The sequence below is a fragment of the Lepidochelys kempii genome, chromosome 24, assembly GCF_965140285.1.
Source record: "Lepidochelys kempii isolate rLepKem1 chromosome 24, rLepKem1.hap1, whole genome shotgun sequence".
Taxonomy (NCBI): domain Eukaryota; kingdom Metazoa; phylum Chordata; order Testudines; family Cheloniidae; genus Lepidochelys; species Lepidochelys kempii.
The window spans coordinates 10,581,355-10,607,403 of NC_136403.1; the positions used below are offsets into that span (position 1 = coordinate 10,581,355).

At 57.2% G+C, this 26,049-nt stretch overlaps 1 protein-coding gene across 6 annotated transcripts in view; it reads right to left on the reverse strand.

Annotated features, from left to right (window-relative positions):
* Positions 1 to 699: 699 nt before the first annotated feature.
* USP21 (ubiquitin specific peptidase 21) overlaps positions 700 to 26,049 on the reverse strand; it is a 31,770-nt gene continuing 6,420 nt past the window's right edge. Inside the window, exons 2-14 of one of the 6 annotated variants that reach the window (XM_073323388.2) lie at positions 16,338 to 16,431; positions 15,196 to 16,000; positions 12,986 to 13,045; positions 11,221 to 11,344; positions 10,397 to 10,508; positions 9,293 to 9,430; positions 8,633 to 8,697; positions 6,009 to 6,112; positions 5,223 to 5,309; positions 4,659 to 4,740; positions 3,992 to 4,099; positions 2,013 to 2,127; positions 700 to 1,130 (exon numbers count right to left, since the gene is read on the reverse strand). In XM_073323388.2, coding sequence (XP_073179489.1) covers positions 1,040 to 1,130; positions 2,013 to 2,127; positions 3,992 to 4,099; positions 4,659 to 4,740; positions 5,223 to 5,309; positions 6,009 to 6,112; positions 8,633 to 8,697; positions 9,293 to 9,430; positions 10,397 to 10,508; positions 11,221 to 11,344; positions 12,986 to 13,045; positions 15,196 to 16,000; positions 16,338 to 16,420 — 1,974 coding nt within the window. In that variant the 5' untranslated portion in view covers positions 16,421 to 16,431 and the 3' untranslated portion in view covers positions 700 to 1,039. Of the gene's footprint in view, positions 1,131 to 2,012; positions 2,128 to 3,991; positions 4,100 to 4,658; positions 4,741 to 5,222; positions 5,310 to 6,008; positions 6,113 to 8,632; positions 8,698 to 9,292; positions 9,431 to 10,396; positions 10,509 to 11,220; positions 11,345 to 12,985; positions 13,046 to 15,195; positions 16,001 to 16,337; positions 17,054 to 19,635; positions 19,798 to 26,049 lie in introns of those variants that run through there. The other 5 variants (XM_078850527.1, XM_078850526.1, XM_073323390.2 and 2 more) reach the window with 5 other exon arrangements.

Genomic DNA, 26,049 nt, shown 5'->3' on the forward strand with positions numbered 1-26,049 from the left:
TCTTAAATAGGCCTGCGCCCACTCCCTCCCCCTGGCTCTAAGCCGTGTGCTCAACCCCAGGGCAAGCTGGGAAGTTCCCTGGAGCCAGAGCAAGGGGTTCAGAGCCATTTCAAGGCGATGGCCTCCACAGCAGGCTCTCAGTGATGGTCCTTTCACAGGCAGGACAGCTGCCTGGGAGGCTGCATGATAGTCTGGCCCTGGGCAAGTCTGGAACCATCAGTCCCCTAGGGCTGCTGGTTTCAGCCATCTTAGCATTGGAAAGGGACAGAAAATGGCCCTTGCTCCCCACACACCTGTCCCGGGGAGCTGTCCTGGTAGGTGGCCCTCGCTGCAGCAGGATCCCTGCCAGAGGCAGATATCCCAGCTGTACCAGGCTCTCGGTGTTTCTCATGCCAAGGGCATTGTGTTCCGGGCCCCGTCTGCTGGCCAGGCCAAGCTCGACCAGGGCTGGCCGTGTGTGCTGAGACCAGGCTTCCTTCCCAGCGTAATGTACAGGCTGCACGTGCTCCGGCTCTCCTGTCCCTTCGGCACTAAGCCTCTGGCGTAATGACAGCAGTTGTGGGTTCCTCCACCTCGGCCTGCAGCAGTTGGTCCTGGCACCAGGCAGACACAGGGTGAGGCTAGAGGAGGGCGGGGGGGAGAAGAGCTGAGCCTAAGCGCCCAGCAGGACCCTTCTCCCCCAACAGAGAGCCTGGGCACTTTTCTTAGTAAATTTATTCAGAAAAAGTTCCTGCCTGGAGTGTGGCTCCGGGGTTTATTTACAGCCTCACTGTGTGAACAAAGGCCCCACGCTGTGTCAGAATAGCAGGGGTGGGGGCCATGCCAGGCCCCTCCCCCATGCACCCAGCGATGGGCAAGGCAGGCCCCTTGCCCCTGTCCAGTGGGTCGGCACGTCCCATCCTCCCCCAGGCACCGGTGAGCAGGTGGGCTGCTCATCCCCCACACTGCCTCCAGGCCTGTGAGCGGCTGAGGATCCCCGAGAGCTGGGCTCAGTCTCTGAGGTAAGAGGGTTGTGGCACAGGTGCCAGGGTCCAAGACTTCATTGTTTCTTCCCATGATGGTCGTCCAGCTCATAGAAGAGCACGTAGCCCTCACTAGATGGCACCTGGTTCTCGCTGAGCGGGGACACGCTGCAGGGAGGAGATGGCATTAGCTCCGCACCCGCCTGGCCCGCCAGCGCCCACCCAGCCTCCACACCTGGCTTCCCTCTGGGGCCAGGGCCACGCATTGCAGGCTACGCCAAAGTGCCAGCAAAAGCTCCAATCCCAGCCGCTACCCTGGCAGCACTCCTGCCACACAGAAGCATTCTGCGCCATCACTGCCCAGGGCACGGGTCTGGCTGGCCCCAGGGCAGGGGCTTCTCAGCTTTCAGAGCAGTTCAGAGCGAAGCTGCTCTGCTCTCTCTCTCTCTCCATGGTGCACTGGCTTACTGGAGCCAGCCAGCAGGCAAGGGAAAGCCCTGGGGCAGGCCAAGGGGGAAGGGCAGGGCTGAGAGAGGCACAGTCCAGACCACCTGCAGCCTACACTGGGCCCAGCCCAGGGCACTGGGCCCTTCCCTCACATTTCCCCAGGATTCCAGGTGCATTCTGGGGTCTCAGGCTGGAGAGCCTGCACACAAACAGGGTGCGTTCATTAGGCCTCGGGGGGCCTCTCCTTGCTGCCGTCACCGCAGGCTGCCAGGCTTCCTGAGAGGGCAGCACTGAACCTGCCTGCCCCATTGCCTCCAGCTGGGATAGAGTCACAGGGTGCCAGGGCCAAGGGCGCCAGTCCCTTCCAGGAACGCCTGTCATCGGTGCAGGGCCTAGGAGTGCACAATGGGCACAGGACCCCACTGTGCCAGGGCTGGATCCTCCCCCCTGGGGAGCCCTTGCAGCACGTCACAGATTCACATTCAGACATGGACCCGCACCTATTGGCCCACTGGCCTCCTCTAGGGGTTCAAGGTCTCACCCTGCACCCAGCCTGGAGGACCCCAGTGCCATGGCTGCAGGAGCGCCCTGCCCCCCACATACCGGGAATCGTTGTAGACCCGCCAGCCGGACTGGTCCCTGCAGAAGGCGGTGTAGTGACCATAGTGCACGCTGCCCGAGTGATTGCACAGGGCGTAGAGGTTATACACCGGGCTCCCTGCAACACACAACGGCTCAGGTCTGGTCACGCAACCCCCGGACATTCCCCCAGCTTCCCCAGAGCCCTCACCACTCCCCCAGGTCCCCAGCACCCTCACCACTCCCCCAGAGCCTTCTCCATGCAAATCCCAGCACCAGGCAGCACCAGGGGCCCCGCGCTGCCCATCTGGAGCAGCCCCAGCCACTCAATCGGTTAATCATTTAAACAAAAACTTTTAAAACAGTATTTACATCCCTACCCTCCACAGCCTTCTCCACACAGCCACCCCCCTGGCACTCTTACTCCCCAAGAGCCCTTTCCAGGCAGTAAACCCCCTTGCTTGTCCCCCAGAGCCCTTGACATGTAGCTCCAGCATCCTCCCAAACCCCAGATCCCTCTCTGTGCAGTGATCAACCAGCACTTTCCCCCCAAACTCTATCTGTGCAGGTTACAGCGAACCCCCTTGCTTGCCCCCAGAGCCCTTGCCATGGAGGGAGGCCACCCTGACCCACTCCCTGTGTGTGTAGAGCGGTTCCTGGCTGCGTTCCAGCCTCGCTCTAGGTGGAAGGTGAGACATCCCCTTCCCTGGCAATCTGCCTCAGCCTTCTGCAAAGCTAGGCCCAGCTAGCAGAGGTCAAAATGCCATGCCCTTGGGGCAGCCAAGCCAAGCCTGCCCCCTCGGAGCCTGGCTGACATACTGCGCCTCTGCCCCATGCCCGGCTGCACCCATTTGCAGTCCCAGATTCTCAGCTCAGGATGGTGGTTCTGGGAAGAGCGTGGACTGAGCACAGGCCAGGGAGCCAGCATATCTGGGTTTTAACCTTGGCTCCAACAGACTTCTTCTGCAGCTTTGGGTAAGCCGCAGTCCCCCCGTGCCTCAGTTTCCCCACCCCCAGAAAGGGAAGGAAGATGCTCTACTCCTCTAGGGGGTGCTGTGGGGAGCACTGCCTGTCTGCTCAGCACCACTCCCAGCGAGTGGCAGGAGCCTTGGTCCAGGTCCAACCAGAGTGAGCTGCCAGCAGCAGTGCAGGGAGTCCCTCCCTGGGTGTTTGCAGAGCCCTAAGGAGGATGCTCAGAGCGCAGGGAGCTGGGTCCTCCAGAACCCACCCAGCTCCTAGGAAATGGCATTGAACTGGCTGGATTTGGCCTGGGCAGCTGAGTCCATCCCCCAGAGCCCCTTGGCAAACACTTCCATTGAACCACCCACACCCTATTCCCTTCAGCCCCTCCCCCTCACCAGGGCCACGCCCACACCTGCACTCCCTTCAGCACCTCTCTCCCCCCCACCAGGGCCATGCCCACTCCTGCGCTCCCGTCAGCCCCTCTCCCCCCCTCCTCCGGGCCCCGCCCGCTCCCCATTGCGTTCAGCCCCTCCCTCCTCCGGGCCCCGCCCGCTCCCTTCAGTCCCGCCCTCCCCCCCACCAGAGCCCCGCCCGCTCCCTTCAGCCCCTCCCTCCTCCGGGCCCCGCCCGCTCCCTTCAGCCCCTCCCTCCTCCGGGCCCCGCCCGCTCCCTTCAGCCCCTCCCTCCTCCGGGCCCCGCCCGCTCCCTTCAGCCCCTCCCTCCTCCCTCACCAGGGCCCCTCCCCAGGGCCCTCTCCACTGCACATGGCAATAGCACCAGCCCAGGGTGTGGGCTATTCGCTGCAGGCTGTTAGCCCTTTCAGCCCTGCTCTGCGCTCCATGGGAGCCATCCCAGGGGCCTGCCAGCCAAGGCGGTTTGGGGCCAACGCCTGCAGCAGCTGGTTGAACAATGTGAGAGTCTCCCTCCCCAAGAACAAGGTCAGGAGCCCGTGTGCTCCCCACCCCAGCCAGGGCCCTGCAAGGCATGGCTTGGAGGGAGAGTGCTGGACATGCTGGGTGGGCTGGTGTCAGGACACCTACCAGTCTTCTCACTGGCAAACTCCTTCAGGTTAAGTCGCTGCAGAGGGAAGTCCACGAAGACAGAGCATTTCTTGATGGAGTACCGGGTGGTGGAGAACCTGTTCAGGTCTGGCCAGGGAAGTGGCCGGTTAAGGGAGGTAACAGGCAAGGGGACCAAGAGGTAGGGGTGGCCTCTGTCCTGATGGGGAAGATGGCTTGTAGCCTGCAGGAACTTGTGCTAGCCCAGCCCCTCAGGATCCGGCACATCCCTCTCTACACTACATGCTGCCAGTGCCAGGGACACACCCGCAGCTCTACCTGGGCCATGGATCCCAGCCAGGCACCGAGCAGACGTCTGCCACACAGGCTCTACCAAGGCTGCCAAACTTTCCTTGTTTGCTGTGTCCTGTACTACGAGCCCCCACCCCTCTAGTGCTGGGACACTGTCAGGAAGCTCAGCCAGACGCAGTCTGCGGAACAGCACGTGCTGGACCAGGCCAGGCCTCTGGGCCATGGGGCCAGCAATGGCCAGTACTGAATGAGTCGCACCCCAACAGGAAAACCCAAGCTAATCCCAATGTCCCCAGATGCTGAGCAGGGTCAAGCCAGGGCTGAATGGGCCACCCAAAGGCAAAAGGCTTTGCCCCCTTCCCCCCAGAGCACTCCCACACCACAACAGACAGGATACGCAGGACCAGGATGCGGGGGAAGCGCTGAATGGTTAGTTTCTTGGTGCTTCTTGTCCTCTGCCGACACTTGTCACAGACCTGCTCCAAGGCACAGGACAGCCTAGCTCAGAGTGCGCAGGGGAGGAGGCCAAGCTATGCTGACTGCTCCAGCCCCGCTGTGGCTGGCACAGCCGGGCCCAGAGCCTCCTGCCTCAGTTACGCCATTGCCAGCTGCCCTCCCACTACCCTGCATGAGCTGCAGTCTCCTGTTGCTTTGATGTCAAGGCTCCAAGCAGCCTCCTACCATCCCTTCCTGCTCCCCCCGCTTCCCTGTCATGCCCCCCTCTGCCTGGATCTCAGCCTCCAAGCACCCCACCTGGTGCTGCCCAGTTACTGCCCTGCAGAGGTGGTAGTGATGCTGGAGCCCTCTGCAGCCTGACCTGGTCCAGCTCCTAGTGCCCCACCCGATATGGGATGTCCCTCACAGCCCTGTGGGATGGAGCGGTCAAGGCCCCGCCAGCACAGCAGGGCAAGGGCCCATCCCTATGCACTGCATGCGGTGGGGCCTCTGGCCCTTCCCTTACTGGAGCGTTCTCGGAATCCAGCTCCTCCTCCTTGGTGAAAAGGCTGAAGCAGTCGAGTAGAGAGACCTTCCCCCCGGCAAAGCCCTTCTGCAAGAGAAAGCAGGGGAGGGGTGCAGGGGGTCAGAGCAGGGGAGGGAGCTAGCCCTGACAGGGCGGGGCGTGTGGAGTCAGGCTCAGCCCTTGCGTGGAGGGGAGGGACACAGACCAGGCAGGGGGCCAGTATCATAGGCTGGAGGAGGCTGTACCTCCCCAATCAGCCTGGCGTGGCCCCGCCCACACTGCCCCCAGACCCCTTCCTGCAGTTCCTTCCCACTCTTCGGTAGCCCACGCTGACTGGGGCTGGGGCATGCCAGCGTGCTGCCAGGACTTGGGGCGGCTGACACTGGGGCTGGGAACACGCTATTTGGCACTCCAGGGCTGGGGCCTGCCTGGCGTGCTGGGGCTGGGGCCAAGCTGCCTGACGCTCAGGGGGCTGGGACTGCTCCGCCCAGGGGGCTGGGGCCCACCCAGAGCTCTGGGTCTGGGGGCACTCAGGCAGCCTGGGGCTGGAGAGGCCACGGTGGGGGTGCTCTGGGCTCCTGCGGGGGGAGAGGGGAAAGGGGAGGGTGAGGGGTGGCGCCTCGGGCAGAAGGGAAGGGGCTGGGAGCTAGTCTCCCCAACGGCTGGTTCACCAGCCACCCATGCATCCAGCTGCCAAAGAGAGAATGAACTAGAACAGAGAAGGCGGAGGGTCTCTCCCCGTGCACCCCAGCCAGGATGGACTGACCCAGCCCTCACAGCCCCTACCTTTGGGATGGGGAGGGAGAGGTCACAGAAGACTTCGAAGGTGGTGGAGCGGTAGCCACAGGCCTGACACTTGAGGCAGCTTTTCAGCTGGCCAACGAAGAGATCTGGGAGGGAGACGGGATGGGGTGAGCACGTGTCTCCCCCACCCCACGTCCCCTGCTGAGTGCCCCCTGCCAGCCCAGCTTGGCGTGGGATTGAGCACACCCCTGACAGGAGCCAAGGGGACAAGTGGCTCCTCCCCTCGCTCCAAGGCAGCTATGAGCGCCAGTGCCCAGAGGGCCACCCCAGCACCGCCATACCCAGGGGCCCAAACCACGCCGATGCCAGCCGAGCCACTGGGTGTCAGTGACCGGAGAACTGTCCAGTGCCTCTGTCACCGGTGACTGACGGGGATTATCACATGCCACTCCGTGCCAGACTGGGCTAGAGATGGGAAAGGGGAAGTGTGTGGCTCTCTCCTCCCACAAGGGGCTCGGCTCCTGCCCATGCCACCTGGGAAAGGGGCAACACTCCAGCGTTCACGCCCATCTGGGGCAATTCTACTGGCTTGGTTAGATCCAGCCTTCCCCTGCCCATCACCCTGCTCCAGGGAGGGGCAGGATGCTGTGCACTTAGAGCCCCGGCACATGCGGAGCTCAAACCCCATAGAATCATAGAATATCAGGGTTGGAAGGGACCCCAGAAGGTCATCTAGTCCAACCCCCTGCTCAAAGCAGGACCAATTCCCAGTTAAATCATCCCAACCAGGGCTTTGTCAAGCCTGACCTTAAAAACCTCTAAGGAAGGAGATTCTACCACCTCCCTAGGTAACGCATTCCAGTGTTTCACCACCCTCTTAGTGAAAAAGTTTTTCCTAATATCCAATCTAAACCTCCCCCACTGCAACTTGAGACCATTACTCCTCGTTCTGTCATCTGCTACCATTGAGAACAGTCTAGAGCCATCCTCTTTGGAACCCCCTTTCAGGTAGTTGAAAGCAGCTATCAAATCCCCCCTCATTCTTCTCTTCTGCAGGCTAAACAATCCCAGCTCCCTCAGCCTCTCCTCATAACTCATGTGTTCCAGTCCCCTAATCATTTTTGTTGCCCTTCGCTGGACTCTCTCCAATTTATCCACATCCTTCTTGTAGTGTGGGGCCCAAAACTGGACACAGTACTCCAGATGAGGCCTCACCAATGTCGAATAGAGGGGAACGATCACGTCCCTCGATCTGCTCGCTATGCCCCTACTTATACATCCCAAAATGCCATTGGCCTTCTTGGCAACAAGGGCACACTGCTGACTCATATCCAGCTTCTCGTCCACTGTCACCCCTAGGTCCTTTTCTGCAGAACTGCTGCCTAGCCATTCGGTCCCTAGTCTGTAGCTGTGCATTGGGTTCTTCCGTCCTAAGTGCAGGACCCTGCACTTATCCTTATTGAACCTCATCAGATTCCTTTTGGCCCAATCTTCCAATTGGTCTAGGTCCTTCTGTATCCTATCCCTCCCCTCCAGCGTATCTACCACTCCTCCCAGTTTAGTATCATCCGCAAATTTGCTGAGAGTGCAATCCACACCATCCTCCAGATCATTTATGAAGATATTGAATAAAACCGGCCCCAGGACCGACCCTTGGGGCACTCCACTTGATACCGGCTGCCAACTAGACATGGAGCCATTGATCACTACCCGTTGAGCCCGACAATTTAGCCAGCTTTCTACCCACCTTATAGTGCATTCATCCAGCCCATCTTGCACATCCCATCCGGCTGGAGGGAGACAAAGTCCTGGCAGAGTCTGCCTGTCCCAGCCAGGGGTCTCCGCTGACTCAGCCCCCAGCAGCGGGCCCAGAGGGGGGCATGGAGCCATACCTCCATCAGAGCCCCACAGCCATGGGCCCAGAGAGAATGGGGCCGGGCATGGAGCCATACCTCCATCAGAGCCCCCAGCAGGCCCAGAGGGACTAGGCAGAGGGGACAGAGGGGTGGGAGTGGAGCTACACTTCCATCAGAGCCCCCAGCTGTAGGGCCAGAGGGATTGCGTGGTGGGAGGGCATGGGCAGTGGGTATAAAAGAGGAAGTTCCCGAGAAGTGGGGGGCCACCCGCACTCCACCCTGAGGCCTCACTTGGCCTCTTCCCCTGTGGCCTTGCCCACACTGTGCCTCTTCCCGTCCCTGCTCTGCCCCTCCCCCTGCCCAGGTCTCCCCGGCACTGTGCCTCTTCCCCGCCCCCGCAAGGCCTTGCCCTCGCTTCACCTCTTTCCCCAAGTTCCCCTTCCCCCCAGTCTGCCACTTGCGCCTCTCCAGGGGAGGGAGTAGACAGGTGCAAAGGGCAGGCAGAGGGGGAGGAGAGGAGCAAGCAGTAGGGGAGCAGGGGACCTGTGGGGGAAGAGGCCAAGTGGGGGTGGCAGAGTGGGAGTGGGGCCTCGGGGCAGAGAGAGGGTGGAGTGCAGGCGGGGCTTTGGGGCGGAGTGGGAGGCAGGGCCACAGTCCAGGCAGCAGTACCCCTCCCCCACTTCTAGGAAACTTCTGACACTCACCCCCAGCCTCCCCAAAGGTAAGAGTCACATGCTGCCTATGGGGGAGGATGGCCATACGCCCATCAGAGCCCCCAGGCCAGGGGCCCGACAGGGAGGTTGTGCTCACCCACTATCTTGCTGTCCTCTCTCTCCAGATAGCGCTTCCACATCTGGTTGGCTCGTTCGTCATCACTAGGAAAAACCCAAGAGGGAGACAATAGTGGGGGGCTGCTGAGGGAGGAACCCCAAGGGCAGCTCCCTCCACACACAGGCCTGGGCTCTCTGTAGCCCCTTTGCTGAGGCAGCCAGGGGCCGGGTTGTGCTTGGGGGGGCTGAGACTCCCCAAACTCCTCCCCCCCATGCCCCGAGCCAGCAGCCCCAAGGCTGAAAGTAGACTATGTGCTGTTGTCAATCTCCTCCCCACCTGCCTCCTTGCTCTCGCCGCAGGCTCCCTCCACCCTGGGCAACAATGCAGCTGCTGGGAGGGGAGCCTGGGAACCCGACACCCCAAATCCACGAGAGCTGCCTGCTGGCCCTGGGGCTGTCACTGCTTCTGTCCCCGGGGCCCAAGCCAAGGTCAGACTAACTAGACCCAGCCAGGACACCAGCCTGGTTCCCGCCCCCTTGAGCCCCACCAGCTCCGGCCGCACAGCGATGGAGTTCTTGCCGGGGCAGTCCTACTGCTTTCAGACCCTCAGTGCAGGGCTACAAGGACCAGCTCACAACATGAGCCACATTTTGCTGCGTCCCTGGGAGTCGCAGCCCCCAACCAGCTCAGCCTGCTCACCTCAGGGGGTCCGAGTCCTCTAGCACCAAGGGCCATTTGGTATCAGAGAGGATGCTGGGAGTTTTGCGCCCCTTCCTGTTGATCTCCACATGCAGCCGGTCCATGAAAAACTTCAGGAACTCCTGGGCGTCCTGCTGGCTAGAGACAAGAATGGCCAGTCAGGGCTCAGCCCAACCCCGCCCTTCAAGAGCTTCCACACACTGCGTCCCCTTCCCCAGCCCCCTGCGCACATTGCGTCCCCTTCCCCAGCCCTAGCCTCCAGCACGCTCCATACACCGGGTCCCCTCCCCCAGTCCCCCAACACCCTCCACACACTGCATCCCCTTCCCCAGCCCTACCCCCCAGCGCCCTCCACTTTCCCCTCTCCCAGCCCCAGCCCTGCCCCACAGCACCCTCCACACGCTGGGCCTCCTCCCACAGCCCCGCCTCCCAACACCCTCCACACACTGAGTCCCCTTCCCCAGCCCTCTTCACACACTGCGTCCTCAGCCCCAGCCCCCTCCACACACTGCATCCCCAGCCCCAGCCCTAGCCTCCAGCCCCCTCCACACACCGGGTCCCCTTCCCCAGCCCTGCCCCCCAGCACCCTCCACACACTGCATCCCCAGCCCCCTCTACACACTGGGTCCCCAGCCCTGCCCCCCAACACCCTGCACACACTGCGTTCCCTTCCCCAGCCCGCACACTCTCCACACACTGGGTCCCCTCCCCCAGTCCTGCTCCCCAGGCCCCTCTACACAATGAGTCCCTCCCCTGGCTTCAGTTCTCCCACCCAGAACTGTCCACATTCAGGGTCCCCTCCCCTGGCCCCACAGCTCTCCATGCTCAAGGTTCATCAGCAGTGGGGCTTTCCTAGCAGCTCTGACCCAGCCCTTCTGCTGTCGGCCCCCCTTACTCAGCACATCACCCTGCCAGGGCTCTGGGAAAGCCCCACTGTGCTCTGCACAAACCTGAGATCGCCCTGGCTGGACCGGTTCCTCTAAGATGCACACTATGCTGGCGCTAAACTCTGCCCAGAGGTGACTGCATCCCATGGTGCACTGGGACAGCCCCTGCCCATGGCTGTGAGAGAAGAGGTCCAGGGCCCACAGGGAGCCCTCTCACCTGTAGCCTGTGAAGGACGGGACGTACTTCTGAAAGACAGCTTTGAACCGCCCAGGGTCCACAGCTTCAGTGGAGTCTGGGTGCCACAGTGAACTGATGACATCTGCAAATGCTGAGGGGAGACAAGCCACCATCCCATGTTACCCCACCTGTACCACCCCACAGCCAGCTCCTTCACCCCAGCTGGCACGACAGCCATGGGGCGGGGGAGCGGGATTCCCTGCCTCTGGGGAGGGGCCAATCTCCAACTGGACCATGCTGGAGCAGCCCGGGCAGGAGAGGCAGGAAATACCCCCAGACCCACAGGGTATTGCTGCCCCCAAACCGCTGCGCATGGCACAGACTGGGGGACAGGGAGGAGTGAAGGAACAGCTAGATGGGGTCAAAGGGAGCGTAGGACAGTGGGCAGAGCCGAGGAGGAGTCAGGATGCCTGGATCCTATTCCTGACTCTGCCACCAAGATCTCTCCCGCAACCTTAGCGCTGGCCCTCCGGCCTTGTCCTTGCCCTGCGGTGCCCAAGGTGAGACGGACATGCTCAGCGCTCCAGAGCCTGGAGATGGGCCCATCCTCCATACACCTGTGCCCTGCCCGCTCCCACGCCAGGCACAGTGTCAGCACTGTCATGGCAGGGTATTCGGCCCTGCTCTTTATGTAACAGACTTTCCAACTGGCCTCACTTGGGCAGGGTGCTTACATAACCCTGGTCGCTGGGGCGGGGATTAGCTCCCATGGCAGCCGGACCCAGGCAGTTCCTGGGCAGCGAGCCAGCTGTGTGAGTGCAGGGCTGGGGAGCAGCAGGAAGGCAGCCGGCTGGCTCACCTACCTTCCGTGAGCTCCTGCTGGGCCCGCGAGGTGCTGGGCTGCTCCTGGAGGAACTCCTTGCGCAGGCAGTAGTCGCGCAGAGGCTTGGTGCTGCTCAGGCACTGGAGCACAGCGTTCATGAAGCACTGCAGGGCACAGGCAGGCAGTCACGGTGGGCCCCATGCCCCAGGTGCTACCTCCCCCAGCCCTCTGCATGCAGCTGGGATTGGCCCGCACAGGAGGGGCTGTAGTTCCTACTGGACAGGAGCCATGGAGAGCGGCAAGCCCAGAGTGCAGGCTCGTGGGCACCGTTACCACCCGTTACCCCGCTCAGTCAGCTCACCCTGCCAAGCTCTGCTCCAAGCATCCCCCTCCTAACCAGGCCATCCCAACAGCCACACATCTCTTGCCACTGTGCAGAGACCGGGTTGGCAGCAGATGTAGCAGGGACACTGATGGGCTCCCAAAGGAGGAGGCCACCCACAGTGAAGCAGATCGGTGATGGGGAGGAGGGTCCCTCGAGATCAACCTACCCACCAGGAAGACGGAGTCACTGGCCATGTGCAGCTGCTCAACCACCTCCCAAGCTAGACTCAAGCTGCTGCCGCTCAATGCTGCACGAGGGCTTCTTGGAGCCTCTCAGACAACACAGGCAGAACTCAGCTCAGCCAAACCCCTGCAACCTGGGCTATAGGACAATCTCCATCAGCAGCACAAGGCCTCTGACACGCAGCAGTGACACTGTGCTAGACACAGCAGGGTTTGGGCAGAGGGCCCAGTGCAGCCTGGGATAGTTTAGTGCCCTCCAGCGCTGGGGCTGCAGGGAACAGCCCAGAGGCAACTAGCCCAGGGGGTGCAAGGGGAACCACAGCTGGGTGGGAAAGGTGGCTACAGGTGAGTCAGCTCCACTCACCGCACAACTGCTGGCTCCTCCATGCAACACAGGCATGGCCCTTTGATTGGACTCAACGGGGTGGTTGTATTGGCATGTGCAGGCTCCAGCCCACCACACTGCTGGCGGTAACAGGCGCAGCCCCTGACCACCGCCCCCATCCGCCTGTCCCAGCCCAAGGGCTCTGGGAGCCCATCTGTACTTCTGGGGAAAGCTGCTGCACTCCCAATCCCACAAGGATTAAAGCAGGCAGGCAGGCGCTGGCTCAGAGATGGTGACAGTGGGAGAACAGTCCCTGGTGAGCAGTATTCCAAGGGCGCTCTTCAGGGAAGGGACAGACCCGGGAACAACGAGAAAGGGAGATGACTGCGGGAGGTTACATATACCATGATGACATTAGACTCATGTGAGAAACTACAGCATTCAGTGATCTCAGATCTCCGTGGCAGGGCACCCCCACGGGAAGGGGCACTCTCACATGGCACATCAGGGAATCATGGCTGCAGTCACGTAGAATCTAGGCAGCCCAGGTCTCCATTCTCTGCGCTTTGCATCACTGACACGAGTGCAAAGCAGGTGTGAAACACCACAGTGCTGCGGTCATCTTGCCCTGGTGTGAACACTGCCATGAGGTCTGCACAGGGAGAATCAGGCCGGACCGGGAGGTGCAATGCGGGGAGGATGCGCTACCTCGAGTCCTCCCAATTCCAGCTCCTCTGCATGTCAGACACTTTCCCAAGCACCAACTGCTATTTTTGACACCACCAAAACACAGGCTATGGGCTTTTCAGAAAGCCCTCTACAGAGGACAGCCTGCCCTGCCAGTATGTGGGGGGGGGGCGGGGGGGGCCTCCCGCTGCCCAGGGCTCCCCAGCACCAAACACCAGGTGCTTACCGTGTTGCCAAGATTGCGGAGTCCGATGTGCCCAGAGCCCAGGAGGAGGGTGTGGTGTGTCTGAGAAGACGAGAGAGAGACAGGATGAACACCTGGGAGAGGGACCCTGAAGTAGCTAATTCTAGCATGAGCAGGAAGAGTCTGTGCCAGGAGGATGGCCACACACAGCCAACCCATTCCCCCTACACACACATGCGCACACAGCCAGCTCATGGCCCCCAGAGGCTGGAAGTGTCCCACTGCCTACAGCCAGCAGAAGGAAGAGCATGGTGCATTACCTCACTGGTCATCAGCAGCAGCCCCATCACCGCCGTGTGTACCACCGACTCCGAGATATCCGCCCCCTTGCCCTGCAGCTCTCGTTTGGTGGCCAACGTGCGGTGCAGCTTTCGAGGCAGCTCCACGAGGGTAGCTCCCTGCAGGCCTGGCATGGCTCCTGCCGCACGGAGGAGCGGGCAGCTGGAGTGCTGAGCTTGCCCTACAGCACCAACTGAAGGGACCACAGGGCCCTCCCTCTGCCTCTATAAACCATCAGCTCATTAGCTGATCCGATTTCCCCTGGCTATTCCGGGCCCTGCTTGAGGCTCATCTCTGTGGGATTAATTAGCAAGGAGAGCTACTTTGGGGACAATGGGTGTTTGAAGAACCATGGAACAGAGAAGGAAAATACAACCAAACACTCACTGACCATGCAGCAGGCACAGCTGGGGATGGGGGTGGGGAAGAAACCAGCTACTCTGGGCCAATCTGTCTCAGGGCTGCCATAATCCACTGGATTGCTAGGTGAGAACATGCCAAAGTTCCGCACAGCCAGCTAGCCCTGTATGGGGTGGCAGGCCATGCCTGGTGGTCAGCCCCATGCCTGTGCTCAGACAGATTACATAAGAGATTTCCTAAAAGGAACAGATTACACTTGTGGTGCCCGGTGGACATAGCTGGGAGGGTCTCTTGCTAGGAAAGAGGAGCTGCAGGCAGGGACTGAGGGGAAGGTCTGGGTCAGGCCACTGGGGAATCCCAAAGCCTGCAGATCAAGATTTGAGTGAGCATTTGGACAGTTTAGGACAGTTTGATCAGAGCCTTGGACATCAGACCTGTTGTAGCCAGAGAGATTGAGGGGCCTTCGCCATCTATCACCTCTGTGGTTTTGCACATCACTCACCACCACCCCCACCCCATCCCCTGCACACATCCTTGAGTCTCCTGAATGAGCAATCCAACAATTCTCGGGGCATCTGTTAACTTCACATGCAATACCACTAGCTAGATGGCTTCACTGAAACCATAAGCTGGTTCTCTGCCCCTCCCACCCAGAAGGCTCCCCAGCGGATGGAGTGCTGGATGCAGTTCCTGAAGCAGCCAAAGTTGCTGCTGCATGTCAAGTCAGGACCCTCAGGGATATCACCCATGCTGGGACTGCTTGCTTGCTGGCATGTTGTGCTCCTGCTCAGCAGAGCCAGAGACCCCCCCTCACCAGACTTCCTGAAGGCCCGGTGACTAAATTCTGATGCAGTCCAGTCCCCACAGGCTTGCATGTGCATGAGGGCAGGTAGGATGCTGAAAACATGGTATGGTGGAAGGATGCTCCTGGGAGAAGCATGGCCAGACAAGGGACTTGAAAAAATCACTCCACCTCCTAGTCCCAGCTGCCAACCTTTCTGAGGCACGTCACCCTCCCGCCACCCCAGTGCACCCAGCTATTCTGCCTCGTGGCAGCATCGTTCTGACAGCAGCAACACTGTCTCTCGTTATGTAGGAGGCAGAGTGCTCAGCTGGATGGGCAGATCTGGGGGAGTCCATGGTGGTGCTGGCTTTCGACTTGCCTGCTCAGCAGGTTGAAGCCGGAATCATAGTGACCACAAGCTCATTTTCCCTGGATCCCACCCACAGGTGCTGGGTTCTCATGGAACGAGGAGGCTGGGGGCAGCTTGGGGCAAAACCACAGAGCACCAGGGCTCAGGGGGAGCCTTCGGCCTAGACTCCTCCGTGGATAGTAAGGGCTTGGACAAGATGGGAGAAAGCCCCCCTCCCCCTTGAGGAAGCCCCAGATTGCAGCCCCCAGACATCAGGCCAGGCACTGCCACTCTCTAGCAATCAGCAGTAATGAGGCTCATCCGCCCCAGCAGGCCTGGGAGCAGAGCACGTGGAGGACGGCAACGCGGAGTGCTACCCGCCACACTCAGTAGATTTCAAACAGCAATTACAACAGACACCTTCTTGTCGGGCCTGCTCGGAGCTGGAGACGGTACCTTCCCCTGGGGTGGGCTCCCAGCCGCTGGGACATCCTGAGGGTGCAGGTACTCGGAGACCTGAGGATCGGGGGTGTGAGTCCTGGTGCAGCTCTCAGTGCGGACGGAGAGCAGCGCGCCTGCAGGCCTCCCATCCAGCCCAGGAGACACACTGACCCTCCTGAGCGAGGAGCTCCGCTGGAGAGCCAAGGGCCCCAGGCCCAGCTTTTGGCTGCACGGCGGGCTGCGGTCCCGGAGCACCAAGCGGCTGAGCACCATGCTCAACTCCTCCCCTCGCCCCCCTGCCTGGCTCAGGTCCCCAATGCTGATAGACTTGGAGCGGGCGAGATTGTTCCTCCTGCGCTCAGAATCTCGTTCCACCAGCAACACTCCTGATGGCATGGAGAAGGAGGCGCTGCCTGACATGGTGCCAGGCTGTGGGGACTTGGGCACCTTGACCGCATGGTCTGCCTTCATTGGCCCTCGCCGGGGCACTGAGCCCCGCAGCTGGTCGCTGCGCTTCGAAGCACGGCCCCTTTCGAGCTCCTGCTTCTTCCCCCGATCGTCCAGTGGGCTGGGCCGGGGAGGCAGCGGGCGAAGCTTGGGAGCCATGGAGAGCCCATTGGCCAGTGCAGGGGAGACTGAGGCATGGCGCTCCTGGCTCACAGCCCGGTGTCCGTTCAGGAGCTTGGCGGTGGCCTTGGGCTGCGATGTGATGACCTGCTCTCTAGCCCGGCTGACCCGGTGTTCAGAGGCCTGGGGCATCGTAGAGACAATGGAGAGGAGAACCCTGGGGAGAAAGGGAGAAAGACGAGTCAGCACGGCGGGTCAAAGCCAGTGTCAGTCAAACGGAGCTCAGCTACTGGGAGGCAGGACTCCAGGGTGCCAATGCCAGCTCCAGGAGGGCAGTGTGGTCCAGTGGGTTCAACAAGGGAATGGGAGACCAGGCTCCTGGATTTCAGCGCCGACTCCCTGTGTAGCCTGGTGGATTCTCTGTAATTCGAAGCTGGATAGCTACATTATGGGAAGCGGAAACCTTCCTCTGCAGCATCAGGTGCTGGCCATGGCTGAGGCACAGATGCTGGGCTGCAAGGACCGGGGCTCCGAGCCAGCACAACTGGACGTACCTCTCACAAGCTGCAAGCGTCTCTTCCCCACCAGCACCAAGCTCACACCCCTCCACGGTGGCTGTCCAGGTGGAGATTCCCATTGGCTGAGGCCCTAGAACACAAGACAGGATGATCCAGGCACAGGCTCCCATGGCTGTTTCATCCAAGACTTCTGGCCATGAGAATCTCTGGGAAATCCTCTGAAAAGTAGCTGGGCAACAGAGCCCAGCCCAGAGCAGCTCAAACTGGCTCGTGTCACAAGGGAAAGGGAGGAAAGGCCTGCAGTGAGACAGGCCCCATCGGACTCCACCCAACAGAGTAGGATACTGCACACCTGGGCGGGAATGGTAGGGTTTCCTCAGGAGGGCAACAGGTCGTGCTGCTAGTGAAGAGAGAAAGCTGGGCACAGGCTTTCCCTATCCCACAATGCACCAACACCTTCACACAGCAGGGCCAGGAGTGACTGCGCCTAGCTAGAGGCAGCATCATGCCATCTACCCCCCTTTCCGCTCTGCTTCAAGGACAGTCTCCTGAGACGGCCTTTTACGCCCCTTTCAGCAGGTTTTCAAGGGAGACAGTTAATGGGCTCTGGTGCCTTCCAGCCAAGTCCACCAAGCTCCAGGCAGGGGTAACTAAGGGTATGTCAATGCTGCAATTAAAACCCCCAGCCAGTCTGAGCCAGCTGACTCAGGCTATGGGGCTATTTACTTGCAGTGTAGATGTTCAGGCTCGGACTGGAGCCCTGGCTCTAGCACCCTGCGAGGTGAGAGAGACCCAAAGCTGAGGCTGCAGCCCAAGCCCAAACATCTACACTGCAGTTAACAAGCTCTTAGCCCAAGCCTTGTGAGCTTGAGTCAGCCGCACAGGCCAGCCACGAGTGTCTAATCACAGTGCCGACATACGCTCCGAGGCCTTGCCCGCTAACTGCAGCTAGGTCAGAGGTGGGCAGGTATCAAGTGGCTTATGTGGCTAGGGTGACCAGATATCAAGTGTGAAAAATCGGGACGGGGTGGGGGGTAATAGGAGCCCATATAAAAAAAAGCCCCAAATATCAGGACTGTCCCTATAAAATCAGGACATCTGGTCACACTAGATGTGGCCCTCAGGCTAAAAAGTTTGCCCACCCCTGAGCTAGGTGGTCTGTGCAGAAGGAGTCAGTGAGTCTGTGCTTCCTGCAATTACTGAGCAGGAACCTGCACCACTAGGGGGCTCAATGGGTGCCTTGTGTCAGCCTGACAGAGAGGCCAAGGGCTGAATGGGTCCTGGTAACCAGACTCCTCTCCCACAGGGGTATCTCCATGGCTTGGCTAAGGCACGTTAGCAGTCCCAGTTTGCTCTCCGGCCGCCTGGTTCCCAGGCTCTCATTCAGACTTTTCCCCACTCAGTACTGCTGTCAAACCCCCTCACCTCTCACTCAGCTGAGCTGAGGGATTTGGGTGAGTGAGGCACTGAACTACAGAGGTGATTAGCGTGAGTCACTAGTCAGGACATGGGTTGCCAGTTACTCCCACCAACCGCCTCTGGCAGGGGCTGGGCTTTGCCAATGCAGAGCTCAAAACCAGAAGCAGTGCTTGTATCTGGCAAAGAAACTTACTGATTCCCGCACTCCCACGCTCTAGAACAGGAGCACTGGCCCATTCCTGCCTTCTGGCATCCAGCACAGAACAGTAGAGGGCACAGACCACACATAATGAAGCCAGCCAACACTTGGTATATAGGATCGAAGACAGCTAGAAGCCTTAATTAGGGTCCATTGGCACAATCCTGTACACCAGTGGTCCCCAACCTTTCTTGTGGGAATAGCATATTGCTATTCCCAGAAAACTGTGGCGGGCGAAAAGCGGCAGCGGGAAGAAGCGTTGCCGCCAAAATGCAGTGGCGGGGTGTCTGGCGGGCGTACAAAAATGCCCCGGCGGGCACTGCATTGGGGACCCCTGCTGTACACTGTCATTAACTGGCTAATGTGTATGCATAATGTTGCCATCTTCTGGATGGAATCAGACCTACTCAGCTGTGTGCCATAAGCCTGATACTGCTAAAAGCTGATCGAGATTCCCTTTTAACTCAAATAACAGAGGTCTATGTTTTTGGAGCAGGAGGATTAGTGTTTTTTCTATCCCTGATGTCATCATGAAATTCCTACCGGTCCAGCATAATGGCAATTGGAAAGCCACAAATGTGTCAATAGCAAATCCCCGCAATACACATTGAGATAAGAGGGGCATGATCCATTTGCAATTTGCTTCAGGAAAACCAGCACAGGCCCCTGCTACTGCTCAATGGCCTCAAGACAGAGTATATGGTATTTCAGAAAGGGAAAGCACAAGGGAGTGCCATGAACTGGGACACCAGGCCAGGGCTTCAGAGCAGCTGGCCAGTCAAAGCCAAAGTGACACTTCCCCTTGCAAGTAGGATGGCGAAGTTTGCAGATTCTGCCCATCCGAGCTTGGCATTGGTCAAGTTGCCAGGAGCCCAAGGGTTGCCCAAAATTTGTATAAAATGGAGAAGGCTGCATCTGCCTTCCATCTTATACCTAGAGGTGCAACCCACTGCAACTACAGATCCCAGCATGCTGTGCTCCCTCTCAAACTAAGCGGCCATGCTGCGTGGCTCGCTGGGACCAGTAGTCTCTTCAGGCCGCACTTCCACAGACAGCGCCAGACAGCAAAGACATTTAACTCCTGAGGCAATCTCTGTACGGATCACTCAAATAAAGAGAATTTATTTTCTAAACTTTCTGTGATGTTCCCCCACCAGCCACACTCACCTCCCTCACTCCTCATCCTACCCAGTTCACACACCCCTTGCTGCCAGCCAGCCTGCCCCTTACCTGGAGGGAGAGAACCCAGGGACAGGGGGCAGGGCAGTGTCCTTGTGCAGAGCCCAGCTACCAATCATTCCAGCCTTCCCTCACCCTGCCCCCCAAACCACATCTACGCTATGTGACCTCCAGCTCCCTAGAGACCCCCTACAGCCCCAGCCCCCATACACCATTCCATAACCCTATGCAGAGGCATCTCTCATCATCCCTCAGCCCCTAGAGAGAGAGAGAGTAATCACCCTATATACAGCTCCCATATACACATTACACCCCCATGTGGAGGCCCCAACCCCTATAGAGTAACTCCCTGTATACAGCCTCCCATACATACATTATCCCCTATATGCAGGCCCCAACCCCCATAGACTAACCCCCACATATACATTGCACCCTATAGGCAAGCCCCAACCCCAATAGTTACCCCTATATACAGCCCCCCTATATACTTCACCCCCCATCCCTACAGCCCGAGGAAACCCCCCTAACCCCACATACCATGGAGGGTGCCCACCCCCTCCGAGGCCCTGGGGGGTGGGTCAGGCCCTACCTCCTGCAGGACGCCATAGCAACAACTCCCGCACCAGAAGCCGCCATCTTTGTTTCTGTCCCCACTGCCCGGCTAAGAGCTACTTCGGTCGGTTCACGGCGCATGCGCCTTCATCCGCAGCCTTCGGCTTCTAGGCCTAGTCTGCGCGTGCGTCAGCGTCCTGCTCTAGTGACACATGCCCGTCGCCATGGAGGCAGAGCCGCGTCCTTCCCCCCTCCTAAAGGGGCGGCAGCACCGGCAGGGAAAGTTATCGTAGGGTCGCCGAGGCTCCGGCGGCTGCTGTCCAAGGGGACTTTGGCACCAGATTATCGTCAAAAGCACCCCCCTAGGCTGAGACATACGAGGGGAGCACCTATGCTGGGGGGCACGGGATATACCACATCCCCTGGGGGGGACCCCTGTGCTGGGGGGGAACGAGACATACCACATCCCCTGGGGGGGACCCCTGTGCTGGGGGCGGGGAACGGGATATACCACATCCCCTGGGCCTGGGAGGACCCCTGTGCTGGGGGGGGGATGGGACATACCACATCCCCTGGGGGGGAACCCTGTGCTGTGGGGGGGGGAAATGGGACATACCACATCCCCTGGGGGGACCCCTGTGCTGCGTGGGGGAGGGTATGGGACATACCACATCCCCTGGGGGGGACCCCTGTGCTGCGGGGGGGGGGGGAACGGGATATACCACATCCCCTGGGCCTGGGGGAACCCCTGTGCTGGGGGGGGGAATGGGACATACCACATCCCCTGGGGGGGACCCCTGTGCTGCGCGGGGGAGGGTATGGGACATACCACATCCCCTGGGGGGGACCCCTGTGCTGCGGGGGGGAGGGTATGTGACATACCACATCCCGTGGGGGGACCCCTATGCTGCGGGTGGGGGGATATGGGACATACCACATCCTCTGGGGGGGACCCCTGTGCTGCGGGGGGGGATATGGGACATACCACATCCCCTGGGGGGGACCCCTGTGCTGCGGGGGGGGGAGGGTATGTGACATACCACATCCCGTGGGGGGACCCCTATGCTGCGGGTGGGGGGATATGGGACATACCACATCCCCTGGGGGGGACCCCTGTGCTGCGTGGGAGAGGGTATGGGACATACCACATCCCCTGGGGGGACCCCTGTGCTGCGGGGGGGTGGTATGGGACATACCACATCCCGTGGGGGCCCCTGTGCTGGGGGGTACGGGACACACCATGTCTATGCTACCAGGGTGGGGAGATGCAGCATTAGATGTGTAAATAAAAGGGATAAGACCCAACTGTGGGCCACCCTGCCCACTGAGGACATGTCTCTTGGCATACCTGAGGGTACACTAGCATGTCCCATACCCCTTCCCAAATGCAGGGGTCCCCAGGGATACTGCAGGGAAATATTACACTAAACTTGTGCATGGCTGAGATCCGCTCATGGCTGAAGAAGAGCTGGCTGAAGCTGAATTTGAGCAGGAGAGAGGTGATGCTGGTGCAGAGGACAGTACTTTGCAGAGTTTGCAGCCACAGTGCAGTCTCCTTCGACTGAAGGGTCACATCCGTAATTGGCTAATTCCATTTGTCAGTTTAGGAGTACTTTTGGGTTCCTTGGTGATGCTGAGCGCTCACATAGCAACTGCCCAAGTAAAACTTTCCACCATCTCTGGTTGGCTGGGAGACTCCGTCCCACCTTGGCAGATGATGACCTGGCCTAAATTATTCATGCCTTCATCACCTCTCAGCTGGATGGCAGCCATGTGGTAGGCTGGGCATGAAGGCTTGGCACTCAGGAAACTCCAACTGGTACAGAACATTGCAGCCACGTCTCTTCAGCGACACAGACTGCCACAAGCACATCAGATCTGTCCTCTGCTCCCTATGCCGGCTGCCACAGAATATCAGACCAAGTTAGAGTTTGCGGTCTTTATCTTCAAAGATCTCCATGCCCTGGGCCCAGGATACTTAAAGACCGTTTAGAGCTCCAGGACAAAGACCATGGTCAACAACTTCACTCCTCTGGCTCAGTGGAAATCTCAACTATAAGAGTAAAGCTTGTCTGGGCAGGAGACAGAACTTTCTCCAGGGGTGGTCCAAGACTGTGAATGAATTCCCCCGAGAACTAAGAACTGTCACAAACCATGTCACTTTCCATTCCAAGTGCAAGGCATATTTCTTTGCCCCACCTTCTCTAACAGAAACACATGGCAACAGGTATAGTTATAAATGGTAATAGTAGTAGCCATCAAATAACATTTAAAAGAAAGCCTATCAAAACAAGACTCCTCTGCACATGCTTCTTCTGGGCAGAGAAGGAAAGACCAAGCAACAGGTCACACATGTCAGTTACGGTGCTTACTGCATGACTGGCAGATGCTCAGCTAGTACAGTGATGAATGAAGTATAAAATCCTATAGAGAAGAGAACTTCTGGTGCTGATTGTGAAGAAGTTGGGGATTTTTGTAGAGTTTTACATGAATAGTGTGTGCGCTCCTCAGTTTCCCTGTGTGCTGCATGTTTAACAAGGTGGTGGGAGAGGGTTTGTTGTTGCACAGGACCAGGTGTGACCTCACCTAGCAGCCTGGACCCCCAGAGAACAGCCTGGAGATGGGGAACCTTAACAACCGGTGACCTGGTGACTAAGAGGCTCACCCCAGCTTTGCAGTCAGCTGGTTCTGGCCAGTGGGATGACAATGGGCTGAGGAGAGAGGACCCCAGCGACCTGACCAACCAGTTCCAACCAGAGGGGAACAAAAGACTGAAGAGAGAGGGCCCCAGCAACCTGTTTACCTGGGACAGAGGACAAAGGACAGGGGAGGAGCTGTTGGGGCCGATGATATCGGATGCTGAGCTGGAAAGAGCAGGGTCTCTGGACTGGAGAGAGACAGCAGGCAGAGCCCACCTGTATGCGGGAGAGAGTTAGATGTGCTGTGCTGAGGGAGGCCAGGCCTGAGGGCCCTGAGAGTTTCCTATGCTGGGTTCAGACATTCAATAAACACTCCTGTTTTATGCTGGCTGAGAGTTGCTCTGATCTAGAGATCAGGGTTGCATTATTCCCTCTGGAAGTGGAGGCCCCAGGGATCCAGCGCGGGTGGAGTCCCTGAGGGGACCCACCGCGAGAGACAGGTGTGCTAAGGCTCAGAGAGGTGTGGTTCCAGGAGGTGGAGGGGCTTAACCCCCAAGAGACAGTGGACCACCGAGAAGGGCTGTCGAACTGAAGGGGATTCTCCCCAGGGACCGCACCCAGCCAAGAGTGGGCAGGACCTGTGAGTCTGTGACATTGATCAATGGATATTTATAGTTTCAACAAACACCTGTTTGATATATCTGTGTGTTATAATTCTGAAGAGCTCATGCTGCTGGCCCCACACACATGTCAATATCCCTTTGTACCACACTGAAACAGCAGGATATGGGGGCTGTGAAATGGGTGAGAAGCCTTTCCCCCACTCTGCAAACACTGCATTGCAGACAGTTATCCCCCTTATTGTGAGATCTTAACACTATCAGCACTGTCTGTAACAAGGAGGAGGGGGTGTGCTGTGGGAAGGGGGGAGGTATTGGGAAAGAGGAGGTGATCCATTATACAGTCTTGCTAGCAGTAATTCAGAATGGATTTAGCACTTTTTGTCTGTGTTTTATACACAAAACTTCAGTGGCTGGAAGCTGAAGCTAGACAAATCCAGATGGAAATAAGCAATGCATTTTTAACAGTTTTCAGAGTAACAGCCGTGTTAGTCTGTATTCGCAAAAAGAAAAGGAGTACTTGTGGCACCTTAGAGACTAACCAATTTATTTGAGCATGAGCTTTCGTGAGCTACAGCTCACTTAACAGTGTGAGTAATTAACCGTTGGAACAGCGTACCAAGAGTTGTGGTGGATTCTCCATCACTGGCCATTTTAAAATGAAGATTGGATTTTGAAAAAAACACGTGCTCTAGTTCAAAATACATTATTTTGGAGGAGTTCTCTGGGCTGGGTGATCCAGGAGGGCAGACTAGATGATCGCAGTGGTCCCTTCTGGCCTTGGAATCTATAAATCCATGAAAACAGGTCTGTATGTTACCATGGAGAACTGCTGCTTGGTGATCCCAGATACAGCTGAAGATGCCAGAGAGAAAGCAACTGCTTCTTCAAGGAACTTTTCTTAGGAGTTTGGGACAGTTAAATAAACTAATAATCTGCAATTCTCTTTCCCATTTGTTAGTTTGCAACCACAACTGGAAACCTGTTTGTGTATTTTCAGGATGTTTGGGTGCGTGACGTAGCTATGCAATAAAACAATGGCTCTTTTGAATGTATCTATGCTTCAAGTGGCTTATCCGTGTAATAGGATCCATGTTCAGGGAAGTTCTCTTCCTGCGTTCTGCTGGTGCTGGAGGTCAGACTAGATGATCAATTAACAATGGTCCCTTCTGGACTTAAGCTATGAATCTCAGTTACTTTGAATATCTGTTTAGCTGTTTTGGGAAGGGAGAAGAATGGGGTACGGCAGTAGCTCTCAACTTTTCCTGATTACTGTCCCCCTTTCAGGAGTCTGATTTGTCTTGCATATCCCCAAGTTTCACCTGACTTTAAAACTACTTGCTTACAAAATCAGACATAAAAATACAAAAGAGTCACAGCCCCACTATTACTGAAAAATTGCCAACTTTCTACCATTTCTACCATATCATTATAAATCAATTGGAATATAAATATTGTACTTACATTTCAGTGTACAGAAATACAGAGCAGTATAAACAAGTCATTGTCTGTATGAAATTAAATGTCACCTGTTGTAAAACTAGGCAAATATCTAGATGAGTTGATGTGCCCCCTGGAAGACCTCTGCGGATGCCAGGTTGAGAACCACTGGGGTATGGGTTGGTGGCATGTGTGTGTGTGTTTATGTCTTTAAAAGTAAAATAACTAGTGTCATGTAAAACCTGGACATTTTCCCCGATTCCCTCCCCATTAAGGACAGGGTGAGCCCCTGCATACACTTAGTGATGTTTACTATGCACCTGTCATAAATATAAAGGGAAGGGTAAACCCCTTTAAAATCCCTCCTGGCCAGAGGAAAAACCCTCTCACCTGTAAAGGGTTAAGAAGCTAGGATAACCTCGCTGGCACCTGACCAAAATGACCAATGAGGAGACAAGATACTTTCAAAAGCTGGGGGGAGGGAAAAACAAAGGGTCTGTCTGTGTGATGCTTTTGCCGGAGACAGAACAGGAATGGAGTCTTAGAACTTAGTAAGTCATCTAGCTAGATATGCGTTAGATTCTGATTTCTTTAAATGGCTGAGAAATTAAGCTGTGCTGAATAGAATGGATATTCCTGTCTCTGTGTCTTTTTGTAATTTAAGGTTTTGCCTAGAGGGATTCTCTATGTTTTGAATCTAGTTACCCTGTAAGGTATTTACCATCCTGATTTTACAGAGGTGATTCTTTTTTACTTTTTACTTCTATTAAAATCCTTCTTTTCAAAAACTGAATGCTTTTTCATTGTTCTTAAGATCCAAGGGTTTGGGTCTGTGGCCACCTATGCAAATTGGTGAGGATTTTTACCAAACCTTCCCCAGGAAGTGGGCTGCAAGGGTTGGGAGAATTTTGGGGGGAAAAGACGTTTCCAAACAACGCTTTCCTAATAAATAAACCCAGATAAACGTTTGGTGGTGGCAGTGGAAGTCCAAGGGCAAAGGATAAAATAGTTTGTACCTTGGGGAGGTTTTAACCTAAGCTGGTAAAAGTAAGCTTAGGAGGTTTTCATGCAGGTCCCCACATCTGTACCCTAGAGTTCAGAGTGGGGAAGGAACCTTGACAGCACCATTAAGAATTAATAAAATGATTTTAATAAAATTATCCTGTTTGCGTGGCTTTTAACTGTAACAATTTAAGATGTAGCTGTATTACAAGTGCTTTCTCCATTCATGAGTATAAAGGGTTAATCAGAACATAAAAAAGCATATATACATTGCCAATACATGTGCTTTCTTTTTGGCTTTAAAATCAGGTATAAAGCACTAGTCTGATGTGAGAAAATTTTTGCAAAAGTCCTTTCAGGACCCACAACCCCCAAGTTCTGTAGCCAAAGGGCTAGGAACATCGTCCTGCTGTGTCTGAAGTGAACTAAAGACGGGCATCTATTTGGAATATTTGTGGCTGCACCCAACACATGCACGTTATCACTTTGATTGCAAAAACATAAACCATCTACAGAGGCAGAATACAAGACTCAAGAGACTACAAGACTCAAAAGAAATGGGGTGACCTACTGCCTGTATTAGATGAGCAATTGCCCTGTTTGAGGAAAGATGGGGAAAATGGGATGATCTGATTTTAAAAGTTGATTGACAGAACTTTTACAAACCCCTATGAATATCTATGTGAACACATACATAC